Below are 25564 nucleotides of genomic sequence, written 5' to 3' on the forward strand. Positions count from 1 at the left end.
AGGTTCAATAAAATAATCCTTGGTGTTCTTCCCTCTCTTCTAGTTCATTGCAAAATCTGCAGCTATCGTTGTTTGCAATTCCCACCCTGTATGCGTGGCCTGTCAGTATATCTACCATAGTTCTGCTTGCCTTTCTAGACAGGCCTAGTACGAATCTGGCGTATTTGTCTGGACTCTGTGTACACCTGATTTTCGTGATTTTACAAGTGGCTAGATTATTCCACCTCCTGTCTATCCTTGTTTTCATGTCCGCAGCGATGTCATTGTATCCCGTATTTAAAGGTCTCAGTATGTCGTTTTCTTGTTCGAATTGTCTGTAAACAGCGTTTTTGACAATCTCATCTACAATTTCGTTTCCTGCGATGCTCTTATGTCCGGGTACCCAATAGATGCGTAACCGTCTGTCTGCGGCTAGTCTCTCTATGGCTTCTTAAGAACGTTTTTAGATGAAATTTCATGTGAGCTTATTGCCTTTAATGCCGCTTGACTGCTTTGAACTCTTTGAACTAGACAGCTGCAGTATACAAACAGACTAGCAATGGAGCGCGTAAGGGTCAAATAAAGATTTGCATCAATTAAAATTATTTTTTTTTATTCAGTAAAGAATTTTTCAAAAACAAAATTGGATGATTAATTTTGCGCCACCTTGTACAACACTTGCTATCCAGCTACACATGACCTAAATATTACGTTGAAATTTTCATGCATGGACTTGGTTAAATACAGTTAGAAGGCAAAAAAAAGCGAATTTTCCAGAACTTTTTCTGAGAAAACTTTTAAATTTAAAGATCTAAAAATTTGTACACATATTATGTTGTGTTTTAACTGTATTTTAAGACTTAGTATTAGTAAAGATATTTAGTTGGAAAGGAGCTACAGTTGATCTCCGGGAGCTCCTATCAAAAAAGGCGTGTTGCGGTGACCACTATATCTCTGAACTGGATCCTCTGAAATTAAAAAACCAAACAGATTTTATTAAAGTAATGTTAAATCTAGTAATTAGTCGAAGGAATAAGCAAAAAAAATTGCTTTTTGATAAAATGGCGGTTTCCCAAAAAAAAAAAAATCGATTTTTGTCCAAAATTTCGGCATTAAATTGTTTATAAAAAAAGAAATATTCATCAGTGAGAAAAAATCTTCGATTAATTACTAAAAAAATATATTTAAGAAGCTCCTGTTAAATTTCGAGACTAATCGATTTAGCCGTTTTCGAGTAATGTTGGTCACCGACTTTGAAAACACCATTTTGAGAAAAACGCGATTAAAGTTTGAAAAGCACTTTTAAGCACTCTGGAACGCCTTTTCAAATTTGCTTGTAACTTCGAAAATATTCACCGGAACGATATTAAATTTTCCGTTTGTATTCCATTAAGAAAAAAAACTAAAAAAATCATTGAATCATTTTGAAAATTCTAACTGTATATAACCCTTAATTCTAAAATGTACTTATTGCCCATGATTCAATTATTAAAGGTTTGCTCACTTTGTGACATTAGAATTCTGACGCTCCCTTACAAAAAGTCGCATTTAAGAAGGGCAAAAAAAGTAGAAAAATTAAATACCTTTTTGGTAAAAATGGTAGCAAAAAATGTTTTGTTTTTACTTAAATTATGTATAAATGGAACAAACGGAATTTGCCAGGAATGATAATTAAAAAAAAGGTTATTAAGTTAAACCCAGATTGATATTTTGTGAATTAATTTTTGAATTGAAAACTGATCATGAAGTTGGAAAGTTTTGCCAATATGATGCTATAATATTACCTAAGCATTATGTCCCTTATGAAAGCCTTTCACAGGAGCAGCGAACTCATCATAAATTTATTTGACTAACAACAAGCTGTGAACATACTCACGCATTGCTTTACTATGCTATGCCCACTTAAGAGTGGAGTTTTGAACCCCAAGTCGCGATTATTTTTACATTCTTAACTACTTGACAAACTACCCCGGGTATGAAACACAAAATATTAGAAAATGTTGTTTGTAATAGCGGAGGCTTCTCGACAAGCAATGGCACACCTCCGAGTGTATTTCTGCCATGAAAAAAACCCTCATAATCTCTCCTCATAACCTATCTCCATCTGCCATCAGGAGGCTGTGATTAGTTACATATTGCTAAATGAGCTCTTGTTGGTAACTTATGTATCTTTAAAGTAACCAAGTAAGTACTCCTCCAACCTGTATTTGAAAGGCATCGGATTCAAATTGTCAAATCGTCCATCTTTCACGTTCATTGCCCCAAAAATATGATCTATGATATCCTGATTTAAGCTGTATGTTAGGATGGTTTGCATATTGTTTTGGATATACCGAGCAAGTGCTTATACAGCCTTTTAAAAACGAAATGTTTTTCCTACAAATTTTACTTTTCTTTCATTTTTGCCAAACATTTCTAGAGTTAGTAGCCCAGTGTGTTGCTAAGGGAGCCGATTTGTCAAGAGGGAATGAGAAAGCTGCTTACTGAGCGAACGTTTTGTTATTGAATCATGCTTATTGCCCTTATCTTGCACGCAAATTTTTTACTTAATAAGGCATAATTTTAAATTTATTAATAAAATTTATTAAATTTATTAGTGAACCGTGTAATTTCAAATTTTTGTATAAAAGGATCGTGTAAAAGGAGAGTTGCGTGTTTAGCGACTTTTTTGTCTGGAGAAGAGTTGTTTTTCTGTTTCAAAATTCATTGACACCACGAACCTCGTTGTAGTCTTAGCACTTTCCCTTCTTATCTCAGTTCTTTTTTTTTCGAAATTGCCCAGCAAAAATACTTCAGATCAGGGGTGTACGATAAACTTTTTTCACTTGTAAATTGGTACAGTCCAATGTATATGTGTAGGTTTGTACGTATTATAAAAATATGTATGTATATATATATATGTACATAAAAAAATATTCGTCATTCTCGCTAATTAAGCTTGGCATGTTGATTATGTTAGTCTTTACCACAATTTCCGCCTAAACGTTTCTCCCAAACATTCCCAATATTAATAGAAATGGTAAAAAATCTTCTAATGCTGCAGCCAATGACCACCAAATCACAAAAGCAAACAGTAAATAACATGAAAATTATAACAAAACTAAATATGAGTATGTATGTGTGAGTGATTATACACAACAAATCGTTAAAACAAGAACAGGAACATGAAAAAACTATGCACGCTAAGTTGTCAAATCATTGACTGAGGGGCAGTGGATCAAAAAATACCGCAAATGGAAAAACAAAAACCGAAAAAAGTATACAAATAATCAACGATGCTGCTGAATTAGTGTTGTGAATGGTGGTATTCTGTTCAAGTACTCGTCACTCGTTGATTGCGGGTTTTGCTTGCGAGAAACCCCCTCCTTGGAAAGGGAAATGAGCTTTGAGTTTGACAAACGCTTTAATCAGCTTCACCGTTTTTGCTATGTTTTACGTTGTTTTCTGCTTCTGGCTAAATTTTAATGAATAACTATTATTTATTTTAATTTATAAGTGTGAAGAAAATTTTCATAAACATATCATAAATCAATTTGCTTCTACAGCAGACGAGTCTCATCAGTCTATACTTCACAGTTCAAAGCGAACCGTCACAATGTGGCAAACATTTTCTTCATGCTTTAGTAGCAAATTAATTAAAAAGAAAAATAGTAAAAAAAATGTTCAAATGATAATTGAACACGCCAATCATTACAACAACAATATTGTAGTCATGTTCATGAGCCTTTCGCATGGCTCTAAAGGCACTAATTGGGTAAATGCATTTCTGGTTTTTGAATGTTGCATATGTATGCCCGTATGCACACACACATTTATATCCTTGTCTCTAAACTTTGAATGGTTTTGCATACTCTTGAGTGCTTTTCTATTAACATGAAACGATATCGCAAGCCGTTACCAGAGGGTTTAAGATGTACATCAAAAGTGCATTTGGGAAAGCTTAGATGCGCATCACTTCAAGCTGCAGCTGTTAGTGATTTTGTTTAATACTTGTTGGTAATATCTTGCCATATTGTAAGATGGTAGAAAAATTACAACTAAAAAATTACAAACTTCGCTACGCAATATTTCAAAAAACAGAAAAAATGGTTTATTTTGGAATGCAGCATTAGGGATGCTCAAATGCAAATTGAAATATGTAGCTCTGTTGCGTAAACTAAAAATCCTTGTGTATAAAAATGCAATTTCCATTTAATCAAATCCACTAATATCAAGGTGCATTCATTAAAGGTGTTGATACTAGACCAACAACAATGTTCTGTATTAAAAATTATGAATTCGCCTTGTTTCATTCTGAGCTGACAGTCAGACATGAACACGGCGAAAGAAAAAAAAGAAATCAGCTGATTTACCAACACCACCTTTAATAGATTGGCCTTGACTAATATCCAACATTATTTGGCCGAAATTTTGACTCAAACGAAGGATCTCCAGATTCAGCTGGACCTATTCAAAGCATTTTTGCACTTGTATTTTATAGCTGTGACATTGCTTGGATAGCAAAACCGTACAAGGTTTTTACAAGATTGAGAAATAGGGGGATTTTTTAATATTTAATTCTGAGCCAATCACGAATGAAACTTGTTCTGATATCTCAAACGGATCCAAAGTGTGGTAGTGAAGATATTAAGGGTATACGTTTCGGCAAAATATACAAATATAGTATTAAAGTAGCTTGGGGAAAAAGAAATTCCTAAAATTTTGCGCAAATGGTTTAAAACTTGTTTTATGGTCGATGCTACGACTACTAACGTGCCGATCAACTTCAATTATCTCTGTGATATTATCGACATTATCCCATCTATCGAGAAAATAATCGATTTCTTTTTTCCCAAACTAATATAAGGCCTCTTCTATTCGCCATTTCTCCGCTCGCTATCTCTATGCTCGATTAACTTGACGAAAAATTTGTAAGGGAAAGCAACAACAAAGTTATCGAGAAAGATTCGCCGCTCGCGAGTATGGCTAGAGCTCATTAGGCCGCACTGCCTTGCCAGCACATGTAACTTAAGGCAGTTCTCTTCTCGCGCTGCCGACATATGTATGTATGTTCATTTGCTTTATCTAAGTCTTGGCGAAAAAAAGAGGCCTATATTTCAAATATATTGAGCCATTCTGCTTAATATGGAATTTTGTTTTTTTGAAAGCGTTTGCCCATATAAAAAAATTAAATATGCAACTTAATTAAATTACTCCATAATTCCTATTAAACGAAAGGTACCTTGTGTGCTGCACACATTATCCATCAAGTTCGACAATTTTACACATATTTTTATACTTCAAAGTGTGACCGATGATTTTCGTCAGCCAATGATCCACCACAATGTATGTTCTGCAAATGACTGTTATTTTCAAAGAGTCAATTCAAAGAGTTAGTTGACTCGTTGAAGTGAGTTTAAGCCACTCAGGAAATTTTTGAAAATTTGCTGCGTTACCCATCCTTAATTTCACGTTTGGAATGATGGCATGAACTCATTCATGGGTAATGGTGGAGACGGCTACAAGGTGCGATTTAAAACTGATCAATTTTTGGCTGACGAACTTGATCTATATAACACAACTTTGACGCACAAACATTTTGATATAGGGCTGCCAACTACAAGGTCCGGCACACGAAGTGTAACTAACTTCAGACTCCATGGGCATCAGCTGTCTGTTAGTTAGATAAATGACAGTCCAGAAAAAAGAAAATCAGTAATGGATTTCAAACGTAATAGTGTGATTGCATTATACATATTTGGCTGGAAAACCACAACCAGCGATTGTTCGTGAGCTCGAGCACCTAAAGTAAATAAAGTATTTGTCTATCGCACCATTACTCGTTACAATGATACTGCAAGCATCGCGAAACGTTATGGAGGTGGTCATCAAAAGACTGCAACGTCACATGAAATGGTTCAAAAAGTGAATAACGACTTGAGCGAAATCCCCGACGATGTGCAAATAAAATGGCAAAAGAGCTGAAAATATCTGACCGTAGCATCCGCTGCATACTAAAAAATTATCTCAAAGTTAAGCCTTACAAGATCCAAAAGTCGCATGATCTCACACCAAAGCAGCGACAAGTCAGACTTGAGAGAGCGAAGGAGTTGCTTCGCTTGGCCGAAAGTGGTCGATTTCCAAACATTGTGTTTGTAACCAGAAAATTTTTCAAATTGAGCAATTCGTAAACTCCCAAAACGATAGGGTTTATTTGACCGAGCGTTCATACGAGAATTGGAGTCATCGATTGGCCACCAGGAGGCAGCATCCGCCACAGATAATGGTTTGGGCCACTGTAACCGCAGATGTGCGCTCTCCAATCGTTTTCATCGAGCCTGGCGTCAAGGTAAATGCCAAATATAATCTGGAAAGTATTCTGGAGGTTGCTTTGAAGCTGTGAGCAGACAAACATTGCGATAGCAGACCTTGGATGTTTCAACAGGACTCGGCACTGTCTCACAAAGCTCCTCGAGTGCACCAAGAATGGCTAAAAAACAAGGTTCCGAACTTCATAACGTCCATACAAAGGCTCTCAAATTCACCAGATGCGAATCCGATGGATTACTCTCTTTGGCCCATTTTGGGGAGCAAGGTCCGAACTAAAATATTCATCAGTCCCGAGACGCTGAAAAAAGCCATTGTCCGCGAGTGGGCTAAAATACCTGCAAGCCACATTTGGGCAGCTTGCGATTCGTTGTTGGACCGGCTCTAGGCCATAGTCAAGGCAAAAGGTGGTCATGTCGACACTTCGAGTGCCGTTGTAAAATACGAGTACAATTTTTCTAAAAATATAAAAAGGATTTATCGTTACCTCATATTTCAGTTGATATTATTTTGCTAATATATAATAGAATTAATTATGATCATTGAGCTTTGGTTGCATATCCGATCAATTTAATTCTTTTTCTTAGGGGGTACTTGTGAATTGCTTGATCTCCTCGGTGTGCGTTCGAAAAATTACTATTGCCTAATTGAATAACAAGCCGTTATTAAATATTTTGAGACATGCAAGTGGAAATTAAACATGACTACTGCATGCAACCTTAGGGAATTAATAAAATGTTTTAAGCAAACTTGTTTTTTTTTTTGGCTAACCTGTTTTAGGAAAAACATAGCTGAAAATATATGTACATATATGTATTTGTTTAAAAAAATGTTATAAAAAATTTAAATTTCAAATATAAAATTTAAATACTACAATAAATACTAAATACTAAACTTGAAGTAAATATGTTAATAAAGTTCTCGTGAAGCCATAAGCCTTTCGAGGTTATAAAGAGTGATCAGATTGGAGTTATTTTTTCCAGTAAGGGTTTTTTGACAGATCACGCGTGACTATTGTCAAACTAAATACATAATTTTTTTCATTATTCATTGACATTTCATTTCGTTTCATTATGGAAAGACTTACGCCTTAGCAACGTTTACAAATCGCATAGTTGTATTAGGAAAGTCGACGTTTTGTGAAAAGTGTTCACCGCGCGCTCAGGCCTCAGGCTTAAGTTCAGCGATGAGCCCCTTTTTAGCTTAACTCAAAATATCGTTCGTCCTAGCTTTAAGTTCCTATGGGCATGATATAGTAGTCAACATTTAATAGCAAACATTCCGATTAAATTTACTCCTGCTAGTTCTACTTTGTATTGCGCTTAATTAATTGGTAATTTTATTGGTTTGATCACAGTAATGCAAGCTTTGACCTAACGAAGAAAAAAAAAAAAAACACCAAGCGTTATTACCACGATTGCAATGTTCTCGAATTAATTTTAAGTACTCACCTAAACTTGTTCTACATACTTTATAGACTGGTCTTGTAGGCACTAGAATTGAATTCAACGGCTGATGTTGTGAGGCAGTCAACCTTGAACGAAGAACGCGTTTCTGGTCGCTAATACATAAATTCTTGCAATGTTGTGAGCGGGGGCAAAAGTTGATGAAGTATTTATTTGTGTAGTGTCTTAGACGTGTGCATATACATACATATATGTATGTTTACCCAGCACCCTGCGGCAGCATTCCGCACAACAGGTGCAGTTGCCATTGAAAGTGAATGGAAACTTACCATGCGCTTGCGTAAGGCGAATTGATATGGTAAGCAAGATCAAATGTAAATAAGAGCTGCATGAATATTTTGAGTTAGCGAGGAACACCATTTCATTGCAATGGCTTCCATGGCTGGCTTCACGGTAGCGCATTCTGTCAGCCCAAATTTTCCGTGCATTTTCTTGATTTTCGCGCTTATCTCACCAAGGACAACTTCAATTTCATGCTTGTTTATTTGTAAGGTATAGAAAACAGTTGAAAAGCGGAAAAATTATTATCCGCTAAGAAAGATGAATATATCGACGCCATGAAAATATTTTTTTGTGTCAAGAAGTACTTACGTTTTACTCTGTTAACGTTTTTTGAAAATGAATCACTACTACATTAATTCCGCTTTTTTATCCATTTGCAGAAAAGTGAGGTGATTTCGAAATGTCATAAAATCATAGAAAATTGTTTTATGTATGAAAATAGTTTGAATTATTTCCAAAGCGAATTTATTAAAGGTGGTGTTGGTAAATCAGCTGATTTGTTTTTTTTCTTTCGCTGTGTCCATGTGGCTGTCAGCACAGAATAAAACAAGGCGAATTAATTTTTTGTTTTCTACTCTTCCAATACTTTGCCATGGCAATCAAACGTACAAAACATTGCTGTACGTGTCTTGCCTTGATTATTTCATAATACTTAATTTTGAAATAACATTTAATCAAAACCTCAATACCATATTTGGGTTCATAGGCGGTACAGGGTTAATGATGCCCTATAAAAAATAGGTTGCAACTTATGGGAAACCAAAAAAGCTACGTTGTGCCCTTCAATTTGGGTAAAAACACAAAAATCAGTGAATAAGCCGCGAAAACGCTTGCCACTGTAAGATTGATTTTATTGCTATTTTTTTAAAAATCAAAGATGGCTCAATGGCACCGTACTAAAAGTCACTCGTTGTCGTTGCTTTAGTCAACCGGTGTATTGGTAGTCGAATGAGATAGCTGAGCTGCGCGAAACATGCAACAAAACAAGAAGACGATCTCAAAGAGTGAGGGATAACTAATGCTCGAAGAGCTGTCGGCAGAATTTCGAGCACACCGACTGAAGTGAAGGAAAGGTATAGAAGCAAGCAAACATGGATGCTTTAAGAAATGGTCATCGACGTGGATGACAACCCATAGGGGGTTGCCCATAAAATATTCATGTCCGAAGTAAGAGATCTTTAGATCTCAGATCTAAAATATTATCGCGTGAATAAAAATTAAGAATGTAGAAAGCACTGATACGACCTGTGCTTACATATGGCTGTGAACTACAGACGCTGAAAGCTAACGAGACAAAACAGCTAATGTGCTTTGAAAGAAGAGTGTTCCGAGAGATCTATGGTCCGCATAGGCTGGCAGATGGCACTTATCGCATTAGGCGCAATGCGGAACTGGAAGACATAGTTAAGAAAGAAACTATACTAAGATGTATAAGTCTCAACGACTTAAATGGCTGAGACATGTGGCTAGAATGCCAAGGGAGCGATCAACGAGAAAGGCACTCGACCTTCGCCCAATTGGATAAGGAAAAAGGGGACTCCGAGGAAAAGGTGGCTAGAAGATGTGGACGCTGATCTTAGGAAAATGCGGGTGAAATGGTGGAGGGAAGTGGCTGTAAATCAAAATCGATGGCAAGAAGCTGTGAAGGAAGCAAGAAGGAATAAGAAGAAGAAGAAGACGAAGAAGAAGAAGAAGACGAAGAAGAAAGAGATCCCGATCACCTCAACCAACTTGCCCAGCATTGCTTGAAAAGCTTTTCATCTCACTTTTTCCTCCACAGGACGAGGGAGGAGGAAAGTAGCAGAGTTTGTACGCAACTGAAGGAAAATGATGAGATTCCTGCGGTTACGGTACCAGAAATATTAAGCACTTTGGCGCGATTTAATGACAAGAAAATACTTGGACCGGATGGCATACCGAATGTTGTATTTAAAGCTGCAGTGTACTCAAATCCGGTCGTTTTTTTTCAAATCTGTATATCTCGTGCCGGACCGGAGGTACGTTCCCAAAGAGGTGGAAAAAGCAGCGTCTTGTAAATATTATTGCTAAAACTGTGAAAGCAGCCTGGTCAGCCTTCATCACACAGATCTCTCTGCATGCTCGATACCATTGGGAAGGTATACGAAAGAATATTAAGCGAAAGATAATAGGAGTTTCTGGAGGAACAAGGCGATCTGTCAAGAGACAAGCAGTTCGGTTTTCGCAGGGCCAGATCTATTGTTGATTGAGCCAAAAATGTCATAACGCTAGATATAAAAAACGCATTTAATCCGGCCAATTAGGCTAATATTTTGAATGCACTCAGCAGCTCCTCGGTAACAAATTACCTTACTAGAATCATTCGCAGCTACTTAAGCCAGAGAGTACTGCAATATGATACAAAGGGGAGGCCAAAGAGCTACTACGTGTCAGGTCTGTGCAAAGATCTGTTCTTGGACCAGCACTATGGATCGTTATATTCGAAGGCATTCTTAAAACGTAAATTCCCGCTAACACAACCGTAGTGGAATCTGCCGACGATATCGCACTCGTGGGGATTGATAAATATATCAATAGATTGCAACATCCATGCAATGATACCACAACAAGGATACAGAGGTGGTTGAATAGCGCCAGCTTGGAACTAGCTGCGCAAAAAGCAGAACTGGTGCTGATCAGTAGAAGCAAACAGAAAAAAAGCTGTCAATATCAGTTGGTGGTCACAATATAGAACCCCAGGAGTCTATAAAATATCTTGGCGTGTGCATTGATTTCAGACTAATATTCCGGGAACATCTTACACCTGTTAGTGTGAAGGCGACAAAGGTTAATAACGCGCTTTTGGGTATACTACCGCACAAAGGAAGACCACAAGGCGCTGGTAGAAAAATTCTTTCCATAGTGACAGACTCTATAATGCTGTACACCTATCCAGTCTGGGCTGGAACAAAAAAGTGTCAAAACTAGCAAAATGCCTATAAACGTCCGGGCAAATAAATATAAGTGGCTGTATTGCTCACAGGTTCCTAAGCCGACAGAAGAACTCAAACAAGCAGAGCATTCAACCTCGATAGCTGAATGCCAATCAAAATATGACTACTCACCAAAAGGCCGGTGGTCGTATAGGTTGATTCCACGAATTAACGAGTGGACCTGCCAGAAACGCGGGAACGTTGATTTTCTCCTGACGCAGCTTTTAAGCGGAAAAGGATGCTTCCAAAAATATCTGCATTGCCTAGATTTGGCTAGTAGTTTTTAGTTTTTATGGCCCAGAATGCTTGGATGAAGGTGAGGCTGCCGAACATGTGGCCTTTTTTACAGCATGTTCGTTAAGAAACGCAAGGTCCTGGCAAACAAAATTGGTGTGCTCGTAACATCCAATAATCTAGTCCCACAAATGCTTGGGTAGGAAGAAAAGTGGAGGACGGTTCAAGCTTTTTGTCACACAAATTATCGTGGAGCTTCGCAACAGCGATTGGGGGCGAAGGAATGGAGCTAGACGAACGCGCAGCAAGAACAACTACCGTGTTGATGAAATGCAGCAAGACGAACAGCAAACAAATGTAACTGACGATTGAGCTTATTGTTCGTATCAGTATCCCTGTAGCATGAACCGACGGACTTGAAGGGGTTTTAGTGGCGGTAAAGTTCCACATTGATTCCAAGAAATGGAAACTTGTACACCTTTTTTTTAAAATAGAAGAAAAATGGTGACGTGTTGATTTTCGGACGTCCGCATAACTCCATTTTCTGTTTTTTCACACAGCCACTGAAGTGAAAATAGACATACATATGTATTAAAAGATGGGATTTCGGTAAAAATTCCCATTTTCAACCAAGCGTTCTTCAGTCCATTGGGCAAACTTTGTTGAGGCACCTTATTGTGTAAATCTCTAAGCATCAATTAAGTTTTCGACGGCTATTTTATTGGGTTGGCAACTAAGTAATTGGGGATTTCACTCATAGATGACTTCAGTTGAATTTTTAGGTTTGCAAATGTAAAACACATTTTGTTATTTAATAGTTGGCAAATCAGCTGTCAATTAGTAAAAAAAGTTTTTTATCGGTTGCGGTATTTTATCGGTTGACGAACATTTTCGTCATATTCTGCTTTTTTATTTCCGCAAAGGGAAAACCGCACGCAAGCTCATAAAAAGCTATGGTGACGAAGCCTTAAAAGAATGGCAGTGGTTTGCCAAATTTCGTTCTGTTGATTTTTTACTCACAGATGAAAAACGCTCTGGTTGCCCAGTTGATCCCGTTGGTCCACATGGGTTCCTCACGAACTGAAAGAAACGCATATAACGCAACGCATTAACAGCTGCGATTTGCTAAAGAAACGTAATGAAAATGATGCATTTTTAAAATGACTGATAACTGGCGATGGAAAATGGGTTGTTTACAACAATATCAAGTGAGAAAGATGGTTGAGCAGGTCAGGTGAACCAACTTAAATAACATCAAAATGTGATATTCAGCAAAAGAAGGTTTTGTTATCAATTTGGTGGGATTACAAAGGAATTGTCTACTTTGAACTCTTACCACCCAACCGAACGATCAATTCTGATGCCTACATTGAACAACTAACGAAATTAAACAATGTAGTTGAGGAAAAGCGGCCCGGATTGACAAATCGAAAAAGTATTGTATTCCATCATGAAAATGCAATGCCACACACATCTTTGGTCACTCGGCAAAAATTATTGGAGCTTGGTTGGGATGTTTTGCCACATCCACCGCATTATTTCAGATTCCAAACATTAGGGGGACCATTTTGCACATTTATACATACATACATATAGTATATGAACACATACTCATAGACTCCATAAATATGGTTTCTGGCACGAAGACGGAACTTCGGGACACAGAGAAATCTTTAGGTTGCTATCTGAGCAATATCCTCTGTTTTTGCTACCTAAAGACGACCTGATACCCACAGTTTCATTTGGAAGGAAATTACATGTCAGATTTCCATTGGGTGAACAATGGAGCAATCCAGAATGAATGCAGGGAGGTTTGACGGATATTTTCTTTACCGATGGGTCCAAGAATGAAATAGGGTCTGGAGCCGGATGGTACTTAAACGATAGTAATAAATATCACTATGCTATGGGGGAAATGGCAACTGCTTTTCAAGCAGAAGTTTTTGCCATCCTGAAAGTAGCCGAAGGGATAATCGAGAGGAGATGGAACGGAAACAGATTGGAGTTTTCCGTGACAGTTAGGCTGCACTGAAGGCACTGGAGAACGCGAGGCAAACCTCTAAGATTGTTCAAGAATGTAAGAAGAAGCTCAATTCTGTCGCAAGACAAAACAGGCTTGAACTTATATGGTTTCCGGAACAGTCCGGTGTGCAAGGAAACGAAATCGCCGACGAACTGGCCAACCGTGGATCAGCGGTGCCCCCACAGGGGCCAGAGACAATAATCGGAATCATTTCCGCAGGAATCAAGAATTGGATCAGCGATTATGTAGGCAATCTACATAAAGAGCGATTGCCCGGTCTAGAACGCTGCAGAACTGTTGATGGTCGGTATCATTACAGGACACAACGCATGGGGTCAGCATATGACCACCATTGGAATCATTGAGGACCCAGTGTGCCTGTCATGCTTGGAGGAGGCGGATAGCACTGAGCACTTTTTCTGTGAGTGTCCTGCCTTTGCCAGAGCACGGCTACGAGTTTTGGGTTCTGATGTCATGAGAATGAGTAATATTCGTTCTCTAAAACTGGAGGATATTTACAGATTTGCCAAAGAGTCTCTATTCTTTCACATCTCTTTCTCTGATACTTTTCTCCTTCCCTCCCTGACTATCTACCCCCTTTCCAGAGCTTTAAATACAATAGACTTTTTAGCCTGAGTGGCTCGACCTTTTCAAATTTCAATTTCAATTTCACACATACTCACGCTTAAATTTAATTGGGAGTTTTATGATAATTACACTGGGGAACAGTCATTTTGCGGCAGGGTTGGTTTACGTCAATTCTGTGTGAGACTAGTGTTCTGAATACTAGAAAAATTTTAGATTTCTCAAATTGACTCTAGTTTTTGAAAAAAAACAGTATTAAAATACCAATATGCACTAAAAAATATTTTTATTAATATATTTCATTAAAAATTATACAAAAACAAAAATATATATTTGCAGTTAACTTAAATAATTTAAAAACATTACAAAAAAGTTTTTCTGTTGGCTTTTCTGTTATGGTTTTGCTTAGGACAATCCCTTAATAAGGTCCAGCAGTAGTCTGCCATCATGTGGCAGTCCCATCGACCTTGGTACCTTTCTTCCATTATTTTTATATCCTGGTGGAACCGTTCTCCCTGTTCCTCACTATAATCGGGAATTTTCGGGAATTTGTCCAAATGGCTATGAAGGAAATGCAATTTAATGCTCATATTAGCTCCTAAACTGCAGAAATTTCGAAGCATTTCATCAACTAGTTTTTGGTAATCTGGTGCCTTATGATTCTCCAAAAAATTTTTGACTACTAAGACAAAGCTTAGTCATGCTTTAGATTCAATTTGTGACATATGGTTTATAGATTCAATGTCTTTTATAAGAGTACGGATCGGCGGCCCATCAAAGACACCTGCTTTTAATTTATCCATACTAAAAGACATATTTAAAATAGTCACCGGTCTTATCAAGGGCTTTGATAAACTGTTTCCATAGCCCAAGCTTGATGTGAAGTGGTGGAAGAAGAATATTTTCTCGGCTTATCAGTGGTTCATGAACCACATTTGCTTTTCCTACTTCCATATTTTCTCTCAAAGGCCAAACCTTTCTAGTCCAATGTTCTTTTTTTGCGCGACTATCCCATAGACATATGAAACAGGGGTATTTAGTATACCCACCTTGCTGACCTAATAAAAAATTCACCATCTTTAAGTCCACACATACTGACCATTGATGTTGTGCGTATGAAATCTTTTCTAAAACAATTTTAATATTTTGGTATTCTTCTTTTAGTTTCGTTGAATGACCAATTGGAACCGAAGCAAATTTATTTCCATTGTGCAGCAATACACATTTCAGACTTCTTTTTGAGCTATCTATAAAAAGTCTCCAATGTTCAGGATTATATTCAGGATGCCCCATACAATTTAACAGACCAGAAACATTGTTACAAAATACAAGCTTGTATTCTTCTTGAAAGAAAGGAAGAAGTTCTTGCTCTCTGGTCCTAAAGAATGTGATGGTAACGCCAGGTTGAAGACATTGTTTTTCTTTTAGTCTTGAAGCAAGAATTTCGGCAGATTTTTTTGATAAATTTAAATCACGAACCAAGTCGCTAAGCTCTGCTTGCGAAAATCCTTGTTTCATACAACTACTTTCTTCGAACTCGCTTTCACTGTTGCTTGCTTGATTGTCAGAATTCTCTAACATTTCAATGTCATTACAGTTAGCAGAAGATGGTCCTGTAAACACAGGAATTGGTAAGTTGTCACTGTGCAATACTGGGGGTCTAACTGATTTAATATTAGGATAAACCCAATTCCGTTTCTTAAAACGGTTTGTACCTTTCACTTTTACTGCACAGAAATAAAAGTCATTAAAATGATTCGTTGGCTCATTCCACATCATCGGTACTCCCAATTGAAGCCCTTTACGTCCTCCTTGGCTCCAGTATCGCAAAGATTCTACACAAGACTTACACACAATATTGGGCACCCAATATTTATTCTTTTGTACATACTTTATCCCAAAGTATGCTCGGTAGGTTGTTTTCACAAACTCTGTGATCTGTTTTCTTAGCTTTTGAGAACAAAATTTGCCACATATATAACAAAAACTGTTGCAATCGTTAACACAAGGTTTTCGTGACGAACTCATATTTTCGAGACAACAATTTCTTTAAAACTAAAAAATGACACTAACTGATAACTTCTGAGTCTAACAGCAAATAAGTGAAAGTGTTGTACCTAAATATGCAAACAGATAACGAAACCGTAGTTAGGTTTAATCAAATTAGTGCAACCGTAGGAGGGCACTTTAAATTTTTTTAGTAATTTTTAATTTTGCGTTTATCTCAAGAACCAGAGTCAATTCAAAAAATGTAATTTCATACTCAAGATATATAATACAAGTGCTAATGAAAACCATTAACAAAATTATTGCCGCAGATTTTTTTTTTTTTTTTGTTGCCCTGTGTTATAATCCAAATGTATGTTGCAAGTAACTATTAGGCAATTAAATTCAATAATCTCCAATTTTATTGTTTTCTTAGGGCATTCAATGCAATCCGAATGGTCATCGCGATTCAACCGGAAATGGTTTAAATGTGCAAGCGCAGCCGCAAAAGGTCTTTCACAATGCGCGTTGCGCGCGCCACCACAAACCACATCACAACCACAGCCACAACACCAGCAGTAATGGAAATAGCAACAGCAATGACAACATCAACAGCAATGGCAACATCAACAGCAACAGCAATAACAACAACATTGGTAGTAATGGGCTGGCGAATGGTGCGACGGCAAATGGCCTTACCGATTTGTGCCACCATCAATTGGGCAATCCACCCGCGCATGGGCATGGACACAATCACACACACACCAATGGCGTTGGACATCGACGTAAATCGGAATCAGTGCTATCCACAGACTCGGATATACGTTTCACACGCCGTAAGCTGGGCGATAGTCAAAAGTGCGGCTGTGCTGTGATAGCAGGTTTTCTAGTCGCCCTCCTAGTGGCCAGCGCATTCGTTTATGTGGGATGTAAGTGGGAAAAGTCATTGCAAATAGTCCGACTGCTGCTTAATTTTTATGTCAATACGCATTTGCATTATTTAGATACATACTTCCGCCCTGAACCATTGCCGGACCGGACGTTCCGCGGCAAGTTTTTGGTGATGAATGACAAGTGGTCCATGGAATTGGCGGATCAGAATTCCTTGCGGTTTAATCACAAAGCACGAGATTTCCGGGAACGCCTAAATTTGATAGTAAAGCGCTCTGATTTACGTGAAGCTTACGAGGGCAGCGAGATACTGGCATTGGATGGGTAAGTTTCTAATATTTTCTACCTCTTCGTATCGCCTCAAAGATTGAATTTTTTTTTTTTTCAATGACAGTACGGAGGACTTTAATGAGATTGTCGTCCATTTTAATCTTATCTTCGACCCATATGCTGGTCTCGTATCGACCGCCGACCTGTTAGCGCTATTCGCAGAAGAGATTAATTCACCGCACCGAAAATACTTTGCCAATATGACCGTTGACCCGCAAAGTTTAACCATCAAAGAAGTTACAGGCCTAATTGAGGAACCCATTATGTCCTCTTCACCACTTGGAGGCGAAGATGAGACCACCGAGATCATTACTACCACACCTAAGCCGCCGCGTCGTTGTGAACCGCTAAAATTGAACTATTGCCGCTCGATCGGTTATAACATTACAACCTATCCAAATCTATTGGGTCATCATTCGTTTGAAGAAGTGCAAGCCGATGTGATCGCTTTTCGTGAATTAGTCGATGCGGAGTGTTTTCGTGAAGCTTTCGACTTCGTTTGCCGCCTATTGCAGCCACCTTGTGACACGCATGGCTCTTTCGAGCCCACGCCAGGTGTTATGTGTCGCGAGTATTGTCAGCTCTTCATGAAGGGCTGCGGCAGTCGGCTGCCTGCGCGCTTCAAGCAATTTTTCGATTGCGAAACGTTCCCAGAATCGACGGGCTTACAAAGTTGCCATCACAAGCCGCATTGCGCGCACGATTTGCAGAACAATGCACAAAGTCCACGACTCTGTGATGGTTTCGTGGATTGCCCAGATTTCTCAGATGAACGCACTTGTACTTTCTGCACGGGAAACGCGCTGTATTGTGGTAGAGGACGCGCTTGTGTGGCACGGAAGGCGCGTTGTGATGGAAAAGCAGACTGCCCGGATGGGTCTGATGAAAAGGATTGCCGTGAGTATTTAAAATTATGAGCTCAATGAATTGAAACTAATACTATCGAAAATATCTTCTTTTTAATAGTTGCTATTGCACCTTTGGCCGCAGATCTTTTGAAGCCCGAGCCAATGGTACCCTACTTGCCACGCTTCCACTCTGAAGGTTTTGCTGTTTTCTCCGAAAAGGGAGTTGTAGGGAAGTTATGTGCAGAGGGTCTAGAGGATGATAGCAAATTGATAGTGCGGCAAACTGTGGCAGAGTCCCTCTGCAAATCACTTGGCTATGAGTAAGTAAATAATCCAAAGCTTCTCGTTCGATGTGGATTTTCTATGAAAAAATTATGGACTTCTTTTTTAGATCTGTGGATATATTTGAAGTGCGCAATGATACCGAGCATGTGGAAGATTACGTGCGCGTACTGGATCCACATGCACCGGAAATCTCCTTCATACGCACCCATTGCCAGAAGCGTCAGGTGCTTTATGTGGGCTGCGGGGAATTGCAGTGTGGTGTGCAGTCTGTATTATCGCCTAAGCAATATTTATCGCTGCCAAAAATGTCCTCACCTGGTGACTGGCCGTGGTTGGTGGCGCTCTATCGCGAGGATATACATGTTTGTGATGGAACACTGGTAGGTTTTTGGAATGCATTTTTGATAAGACTTACTATAACACACACTTTGCTTTCAGATCTCGCGCGATTGGGTACTCACCACTGAGTCCTGTTTTCAGGGCCAACCACGCGCCACTTGGATGGCTATCTTTGGCGCAGTGCGCCTCTCATCGAATGCACCATGGACACAGCGCCGTCGAATTATTGGTTTAATAAAAAGCCCGGTGGAAGGCTCCACAGCGGCGTTGATACGCCTTGAGACACCAGTCAACTTCTCCGATCACGTACGACCCATATGTCTGCCTGATGAGCTTCACCGCAAACAGGAGCAACAAGCGAAGCGTCGTGCTTTTGTCCCAAAAGCTGAGCGTCTAGAGGGCAAACAGCAAATGCCGACAGTGCCGCCAACAATTAGCGCGGTCCAACGACGTCTAGCAGAATCACAAAAATTCTTCGTTTCGCCAGCGGTGGAACAGGATCAATCTGATGCTTATAGAATAAACACCAGCGCGGAAAATAGAGAAGAGAACGCACGTTTCGATTTTGATCACTCTGAAGCGGCGGCCTCACAAATGCCACATGCCGAAGCGCTGACACAAACCATGGAACAAAAATTCAACGAGTATCCGTTGCCAAAGAGTGCGCCACAAGTGCATTATTATGATGGTGCTGCGTCGTCAACTGGTCGGTATGCGCCTGTGCGCGTTGGCCCGGGTGGCATCGTTGCAGTTGCTGGGCGCACGCCATTGGGTGGTGCAGCTAGTAAGATACCGCCTGCGCCGCTAAAAGTTGAGGAAATTTGGACAAATTGCAATACGTTGGGCTGGTCCAGGCAGCGAGACCATCTGCAGCGGGTGCAGTTGAAAATTGGTGATATGGCACCTTGTGAGAACATATCCATAGCGACCGTGAACAGTATGTGCACCGAGGCGACCTACCAGAAGCACGATTGCACGGTAAGTTGAATGAATTTTCTTTGATTTGCGAAAAAAGTTTACATTTTATTACATTCACATTTGAAAAATATACATCAGTCGGATGATCTGTTTCGTGATTTTAATACGAGGGCGGGTCAATAAGTCCGTGACTTTTTGTATTTTTGACCTCTTTACTGAAAAAGAAATACTGCTACTGTCAACAGGCATCTGTCAGTTGACTCCTGTCAAAATTTGAACGTGCTACGTCTGTTAGTTTGTGTACAGCTACCTTTATCAGACTACCCAGTAATTCCCAGTCGACCACAAACGCAATCGTGTAACAACTTCACAGGAAGGTTTGGCGTTGTTTAATCGCAATATGGAGGACCTTTTTCTTCGTTTTGTAACCGTGGACAAAACATGGATCCATCACCACACACCAGAGACCAAACAATAGTCGAAACAGTGGGTTTCTAAGGGTGAATCGGCTTAATAAGCACACGAAATTCAGTTTTTTTCATTTTCTCCTCAAATTACTGGGTAGTCTGATAAAGGTTTCAATGATATTTACTGTATGCAGAATTTGGGTGAATTATAGTTTCAATTTTTAGCTAAAAAGCTGCTGGGATTTCTTTTCTTGCAGCAAACGTCATTGCCTATAACTTTTCTGTATCTCCGGACTTTCCAGCAGTTGACCAATTTTACAATTGTGCTAGGCTATGGGATGATTTGGAGATTGCAGATGCACTTAAGAGTTCCCATACTTTTATTTACCAATTACTTTTTCGTGCGGCTTGTGATGCGCTTCTAAGTTATAAGTTCCAAATATTGGCATACGACATTGCCTTAGTAAAAAGGATTAATGTTTCACCCTTCCGATTTCCTTGCTCATCAATATGATGCCATATCATAACTTGTAGAATCTACACTGAAATTAGAGTTTGGTTTCAAAACTGATCATTTTCTGATACCAAAAGCTTGTCGCATCCCTAAGAGCTTAATCAATTTCTTTCGATGGCGTTGAACCAAATTACCCCTTAGTTTTGTTTAGCAGTTCATCGTGAGTAAGAATTGGCAGAATCATGGCTCTGCTTCGTTTGCATCGCCGTCGCAGTGGCGGGGAACCGCGAACCGCTGTGCTGCTCTCAGTAAATTTGATAGAATCAGTTGATTGGCTGACGTAATTATGTATTAAATTTGTTGTTGTATTGTTTCTCACATATATTGTTATTCACGAGCAAATTTTCCCAACAATGCCATTCTCTTTCTTGTTTACTCATATTTATTGCTACATCACAGCCAGAATTGCACTCACATCTATCGTTCTTGCATCTCGCTCAATGCCAATCAAGGCGCATTCATTGAACGTGTAGTAGAGTAAAAACAACAAGAGTAATGCATTTTGTTTTTGCTTTTGACCGCTAAAATGTAAAAGTCTATGAACAAAGATTGACGGTTTAGCGTAATTTAAAAAAAAATTGAAATTTTTCAGACGTAACAGATAGAAAAAAATTAAATTAGCTGCTTTACTGCTACTACCTGTAGAATGTGGCCTGGTGGTAGGTGCTTTGTTTATTAGAATTTTAGTTTCGCTTCTATTTTCACACGGAAACGGGTATGACATTTGTTGAGTCCACATTTCATCAACATCACCTGGTTCACTTTTCATTTGATCAAATTGAGTTCCAGTTGCTTTGCTTAGTGCTTGATGAGTAAAACACAAGCAGTTTTTGATTTTAAATATTTTTTTTTCATATACATACATACTTAATGTATAACTTAATAAACGCTATAAAAAATGTATATATCCGTATGTACATAAATATTTTATCACTTCGCTTAATTGAGTAAAGGTAATTATTATATCAGTCAATATTTTACAAATTAGAGTATTTTAATAAAATTAATGGAATGAGTAATTCAAAGTTATATACATTCAACGGCAGACCATCTGATCTCCTTTGTTGCTGGAATAAATTAGTAAATTTCTTCGTAAAAAAATCCCCGAGGTTCATATTTTTGCCTCTGTCTTGTTGCTTTATTTTTGCAGTCATCTCTGCACACCCATCTCTACACTCGCATAATGCGCTTTACCTGTGCCAACGGTTTTCTTGTGCGCTTTTTCAATTCACCAATTTGCAAATGCTTTTTCACACGTTTCATGAACTCGCTTCGTGGTGAGTGCTTCACAGTGCTAGACTTCTGTTTCTTACTACTATTATTTTCCGCTTTTATCTTAGTTGTTGGATATTCGTATATAAAACAATTCATGCGAAACACCGGTGTAAACTTATATTTGTCTGCTTCGCACTCGTTATTAACTTTTTTCTCCTCCTCCATATTAATATCACTACTTTCTATTGCCGTTTTTATTTCTTGTTGCTGTTGTTGTTGTATTGATTGCAAAATGCTCACTGCGCGATTGTAATCATACCGTATGTAAAAAATGATGCTGGGATTGGGGAAAAGTGTTAGAAAGTAGTCAAAGAGTAGCCTGTCAAAAATTCTGCCATTTTCGGTGGAGATCAGCAGCGCACGTTCATGTGAGGCGGGAATGTTGAAGCTTTGAATAACTGAAGCGAGAAAAAACCATTTGAATTAATAATTAAATACATTTATACATACGCATATGCATGTATGTATGTACGCATATATAATACTTACTCAATTTAATGATCTGGTCGTAACAATTGGTCGGCTCATAGTGGACGATAGACAAGCGTTTACGATAGGAAACTTTTAAAACACCTCCTTCAACCATTTTTCTTGAAATATTTAAAACACAGTTAATTTCATTTATTTTCACTTGCAATTTCTCTTGATTGTTCCATAAATACAGCTGCACTGCGCGTGCGTTCACTTTAACGGCTCGATTTGTTTTGTCAGGCAATAAGACGGTTTCTTTGTACATACATATGTATGTTCGTACGCTAGGTGAGCAGGGACGAGCTCAATGTACTCGTATTTACGGTAGGTTAACACTATGCTCTTGTAAGAAAAATAACGAAATCGCTGCTCTCTCGCTGTTGTATCTATTTACCCGCCATATGTGAATGTATGTATGTATGTAATAATGCAGATGTAGCGCCGTGTGAACAATGTACAAATACCCAAAAGCCACCCTCAGAAATTGCAATGACGGAACTTGAATGAAGAAAAAAATCCCAAGCGCTCCCCTCTTTTTGGTACGTGCGATTTGACTGGCGCTTGTTTTGGATGTGAAAAGATAGCAGCGGAAAAAATTCAATTGATACTTTTGAATGCAATAAATTGAAACTGGTCCGACACTCTAAAAAATACAAGATATATTTTGAGTTAAAATAAATGATTTAAAGTAGAATTTAATGAAAATAAAATAAATTGTAATTTAATAATGACATGGAAGAGGACTTATGCAATAAAAAAATATATATAATTATAATAATAATAATAAGCATAACATAAAGCAAACACAAAACGCATCATATTTAAATTTAAATTAGTCCTCCTTTGGACTATTCGAGGATCCTTTTTAAAAGGTTATATTCATAAATCGATGGAAAATAAACTTTAGGAAGCTACTTGGAAGCTCATGTCCTTAGCTGTAATAGAAATATGGTATGTTAAATTCACGTCCAAAGTCGAAAAAATCTGGCCATATCCGGGTGCCCAACGGAGGGTTAAATACAGTAAGCATCGTAAATTGCAATGCTTTCAAAGTTCACTTAATTTATTATAAAAATATGTTCATATAATTGCTAATCTAGCAAAAATGATAATACATTAAAGCCCCAAACTTGAAAAAACTTCAATTCTAGAATAAGTAAGATACTGTTGAGGAGCTGCTGTTTGTAGTTTAACACGACAGACATATTTATATATAATATTGTCTAAATATCAAGTTAAATAAAAAAATACGAGAAGAAAATAAAATCAGTACATATGTATGTACACATGTACATATGTATGTATGTCGGTACTATAAGTAAAGAAAATAAAATAAAATAAAATACAAGAACAAAATCCTTTCTCTCACCATTTCAACCCGATTATTGCTTTAACCAACATTTTGTTAATATTATTCATGTAATGCGACTCGTAAATTTAGTTTTTTTCACTGCACTACACACATATACACATGCATACATATAAGTACGTTTTTACGTCACTAACAAAAGAGGAACCTTATTCAATTGCTCACTTGGCGAGTGCAAATTCAAAATTAACTTTTACTTGTACATTCCAAGCCAGCTGTCGAACCACTTTGAACACATTCTCTTTCACATTCAATATCTCTCTTACTCTCTTCGTTTGCCAGACATGCTGCTGCATGTTCATTCATGTTGGTTGTTTTTTTGTTTTTTATTTTTCTGGCAGCCGTTGGACCTGAAATGGATGTGTCATTATCACCGCATACCACATTCAACTATCGCTTAGTAAATACAACAAACACTGCGTGCATCCACCTTCATTTGATTGCAGTGTTAAGGAGGGATAACATAGACTATTCATTTAATGTTTTTATAAGGTTTTACTTAGCTCATTCATTAGATATGTGTACATGTCTGTAAATAATTGAAGTGAATTTAAAATGAGGACCTATTATGTTAAAATATAATATAGGGTATACAAAAACGAAGCCGTTCTAGTTCTATACCTACCTAAAACCTTTTTTATAAGCATCGGTTATATTGAAATGTTTAGATTGACATTTCTCTAGTCTGCCTATACATGTACATAAGTATCTGTCTATTAGTTCTATGTGATGCAAATTTTCAAGCAAGCTCGGTACACATATGTATGTACATACATATTGTTTCTGGATGGTTGGTATTGAAAATGAGAAAAAAGATGCAGTACCCTCGCCCATCTTCCTTGTAATGCTTATTTTCAAAAATGCAAAAACTGCGATATTTAACTAACTAATCAAGAAAATTAGCCAAAATAACATACAACATATACAAATCTACTGTGACTGTGAAAAAAAGTAAACAAATACTTCATTTTATTAATCCTTTTCGGCATAAATCGCCATTCATGAAAAGTTTTTGTTTTACAGTGGTCGCACAATTTATTCGTACACTCACAGTTTATAAATAGATACACCTGATACTTAGCGCGATGGATACAAACCAACAAAATTTTGATATATTCGTAAAGAATAACATATTTATTCAGTATTTAAGGAACAAACACTTTCAATTTCATTTCTGTAATTAGAGAACTTAAGGATATAACGAAATAAGGCATAATTTTATGCAAAAATATTATTCGTACATAGCCACTATTTTATTAAAAAAATAATAGAAAAAATTTGTATTTAGTACTTTGTTGGACCGCCTTTAGCTTTAATAACTGCTTCCAAACGTATTTGCATACTTTTTCCAATACCTTGGTTTCATTAGCTGCAATTTTCTCCCACTCAACACTTAAAGCTGTCTTTAATGACGCCTTTGATGTTACTTTGTGCTTTCTGATTCTCCTTTCTAAGAGCTCCTATACATGATCAATTGGGTTCAGATTCGGTGATTGATGTGAATATTTAAGCTGCTTACAATGGTAAATAAGCCATTCTTACACGAGATAAGATGAGTATTTTGGGTCATTGTCTTGTTTAGTCCAAGTTTAACCTCTATTATGTAAATTATTCTTCAAAATGTTTAAATACAGATGTTTGTCCATTTTATCATCAATAAAAATCATTTTTTCTACTCCAGATGCAACTATGCACCCCTAAACCATTGCATTTCCTGCTCAATGCTTAACGGTAGGAATACGATTTTTTAATTTTGTTCTGTATTTTTTTTCGCCAAGCTTTTAGAGGGCCATCTGATCCGGAACAATTATATTTCGACTCACCACTGAATATGATGTTTCCCAAAAAGAATTTGGCTCATTTATATATAATATATAACATTTGGTGATCTCCAATCTCTTCTTTCTGTTAATATCTGAAATGTACGGCTTGCGGCGTGCCACTCTGATGTGATAACCAGCCTTATGTAGACAATTACGGACTGTTTATGGGATTTCTCTTTTATGCAAAGACTCTAGAATATTTCGGCATACCATAGTAACGTGGAGGTTATTTTGGGATTTTGCGGACTGATGATACTATATTGCATTCCGAACGTGAAGCTA

The 25564-nt window shown here is 37.8% G+C and overlaps 2 protein-coding genes across 2 annotated transcripts in view; one reads left to right on the forward strand and one right to left on the reverse strand.

Moving 5' to 3' along the window:
- LOC129237487 (uncharacterized) overlaps positions 1-25564 on the forward strand; it is a 134489-nt gene that overhangs the window by 95296 nt on the left and 13629 nt on the right. The window contains exons 3-8 of the mRNA XM_054872266.1: positions 16249-16741; positions 16817-17027; positions 17098-17930; positions 18000-18201; positions 18273-18546; positions 18605-19483. Coding sequence (XP_054728241.1) covers positions 16249-16741; positions 16817-17027; positions 17098-17930; positions 18000-18201; positions 18273-18546; positions 18605-19483 — 2892 coding nt within the window. The remainder of the gene's footprint in view (positions 1-16248; positions 16742-16816; positions 17028-17097; positions 17931-17999; positions 18202-18272; positions 18547-18604; positions 19484-25564) is intronic.
- LOC129237488 (uncharacterized) lies at positions 21462-22337 on the reverse strand. Its single transcript, XM_054872268.1, has 2 exons — positions 22109-22337; positions 21462-22017 (listed from the first exon to the last, which is right to left on the reverse strand). The coding sequence occupies exons 1-2, from the start codon at positions 22203-22205 to the stop codon at positions 21515-21517; spliced, it is 600 nt and encodes a 199-aa protein (XP_054728243.1). The 5' UTR covers positions 22206-22337; the 3' UTR covers positions 21462-21514.

This window comes from Anastrepha obliqua, chromosome 2, assembly GCF_027943255.1.
Source record: "Anastrepha obliqua isolate idAnaObli1 chromosome 2, idAnaObli1_1.0, whole genome shotgun sequence".
Classification (NCBI taxonomy): Eukaryota; Metazoa; Arthropoda; class Insecta; order Diptera; family Tephritidae; genus Anastrepha; species Anastrepha obliqua.

Coding starts and splice junctions, on each gene's coding strand:
- LOC129237488 (XM_054872268.1), bottom strand. CDS start 22,205: ATGGTTGAAGGAGGTGTTTTAAAAGTTTCCTATCGTAAACGCTTGTCT. Junction 22,018..22,108: donor CGACCAGATCATTAAATTGA/GTAAGTATTATA, acceptor TTCTCGCTTCAG/TTATTCAAAGCTTCAACATT.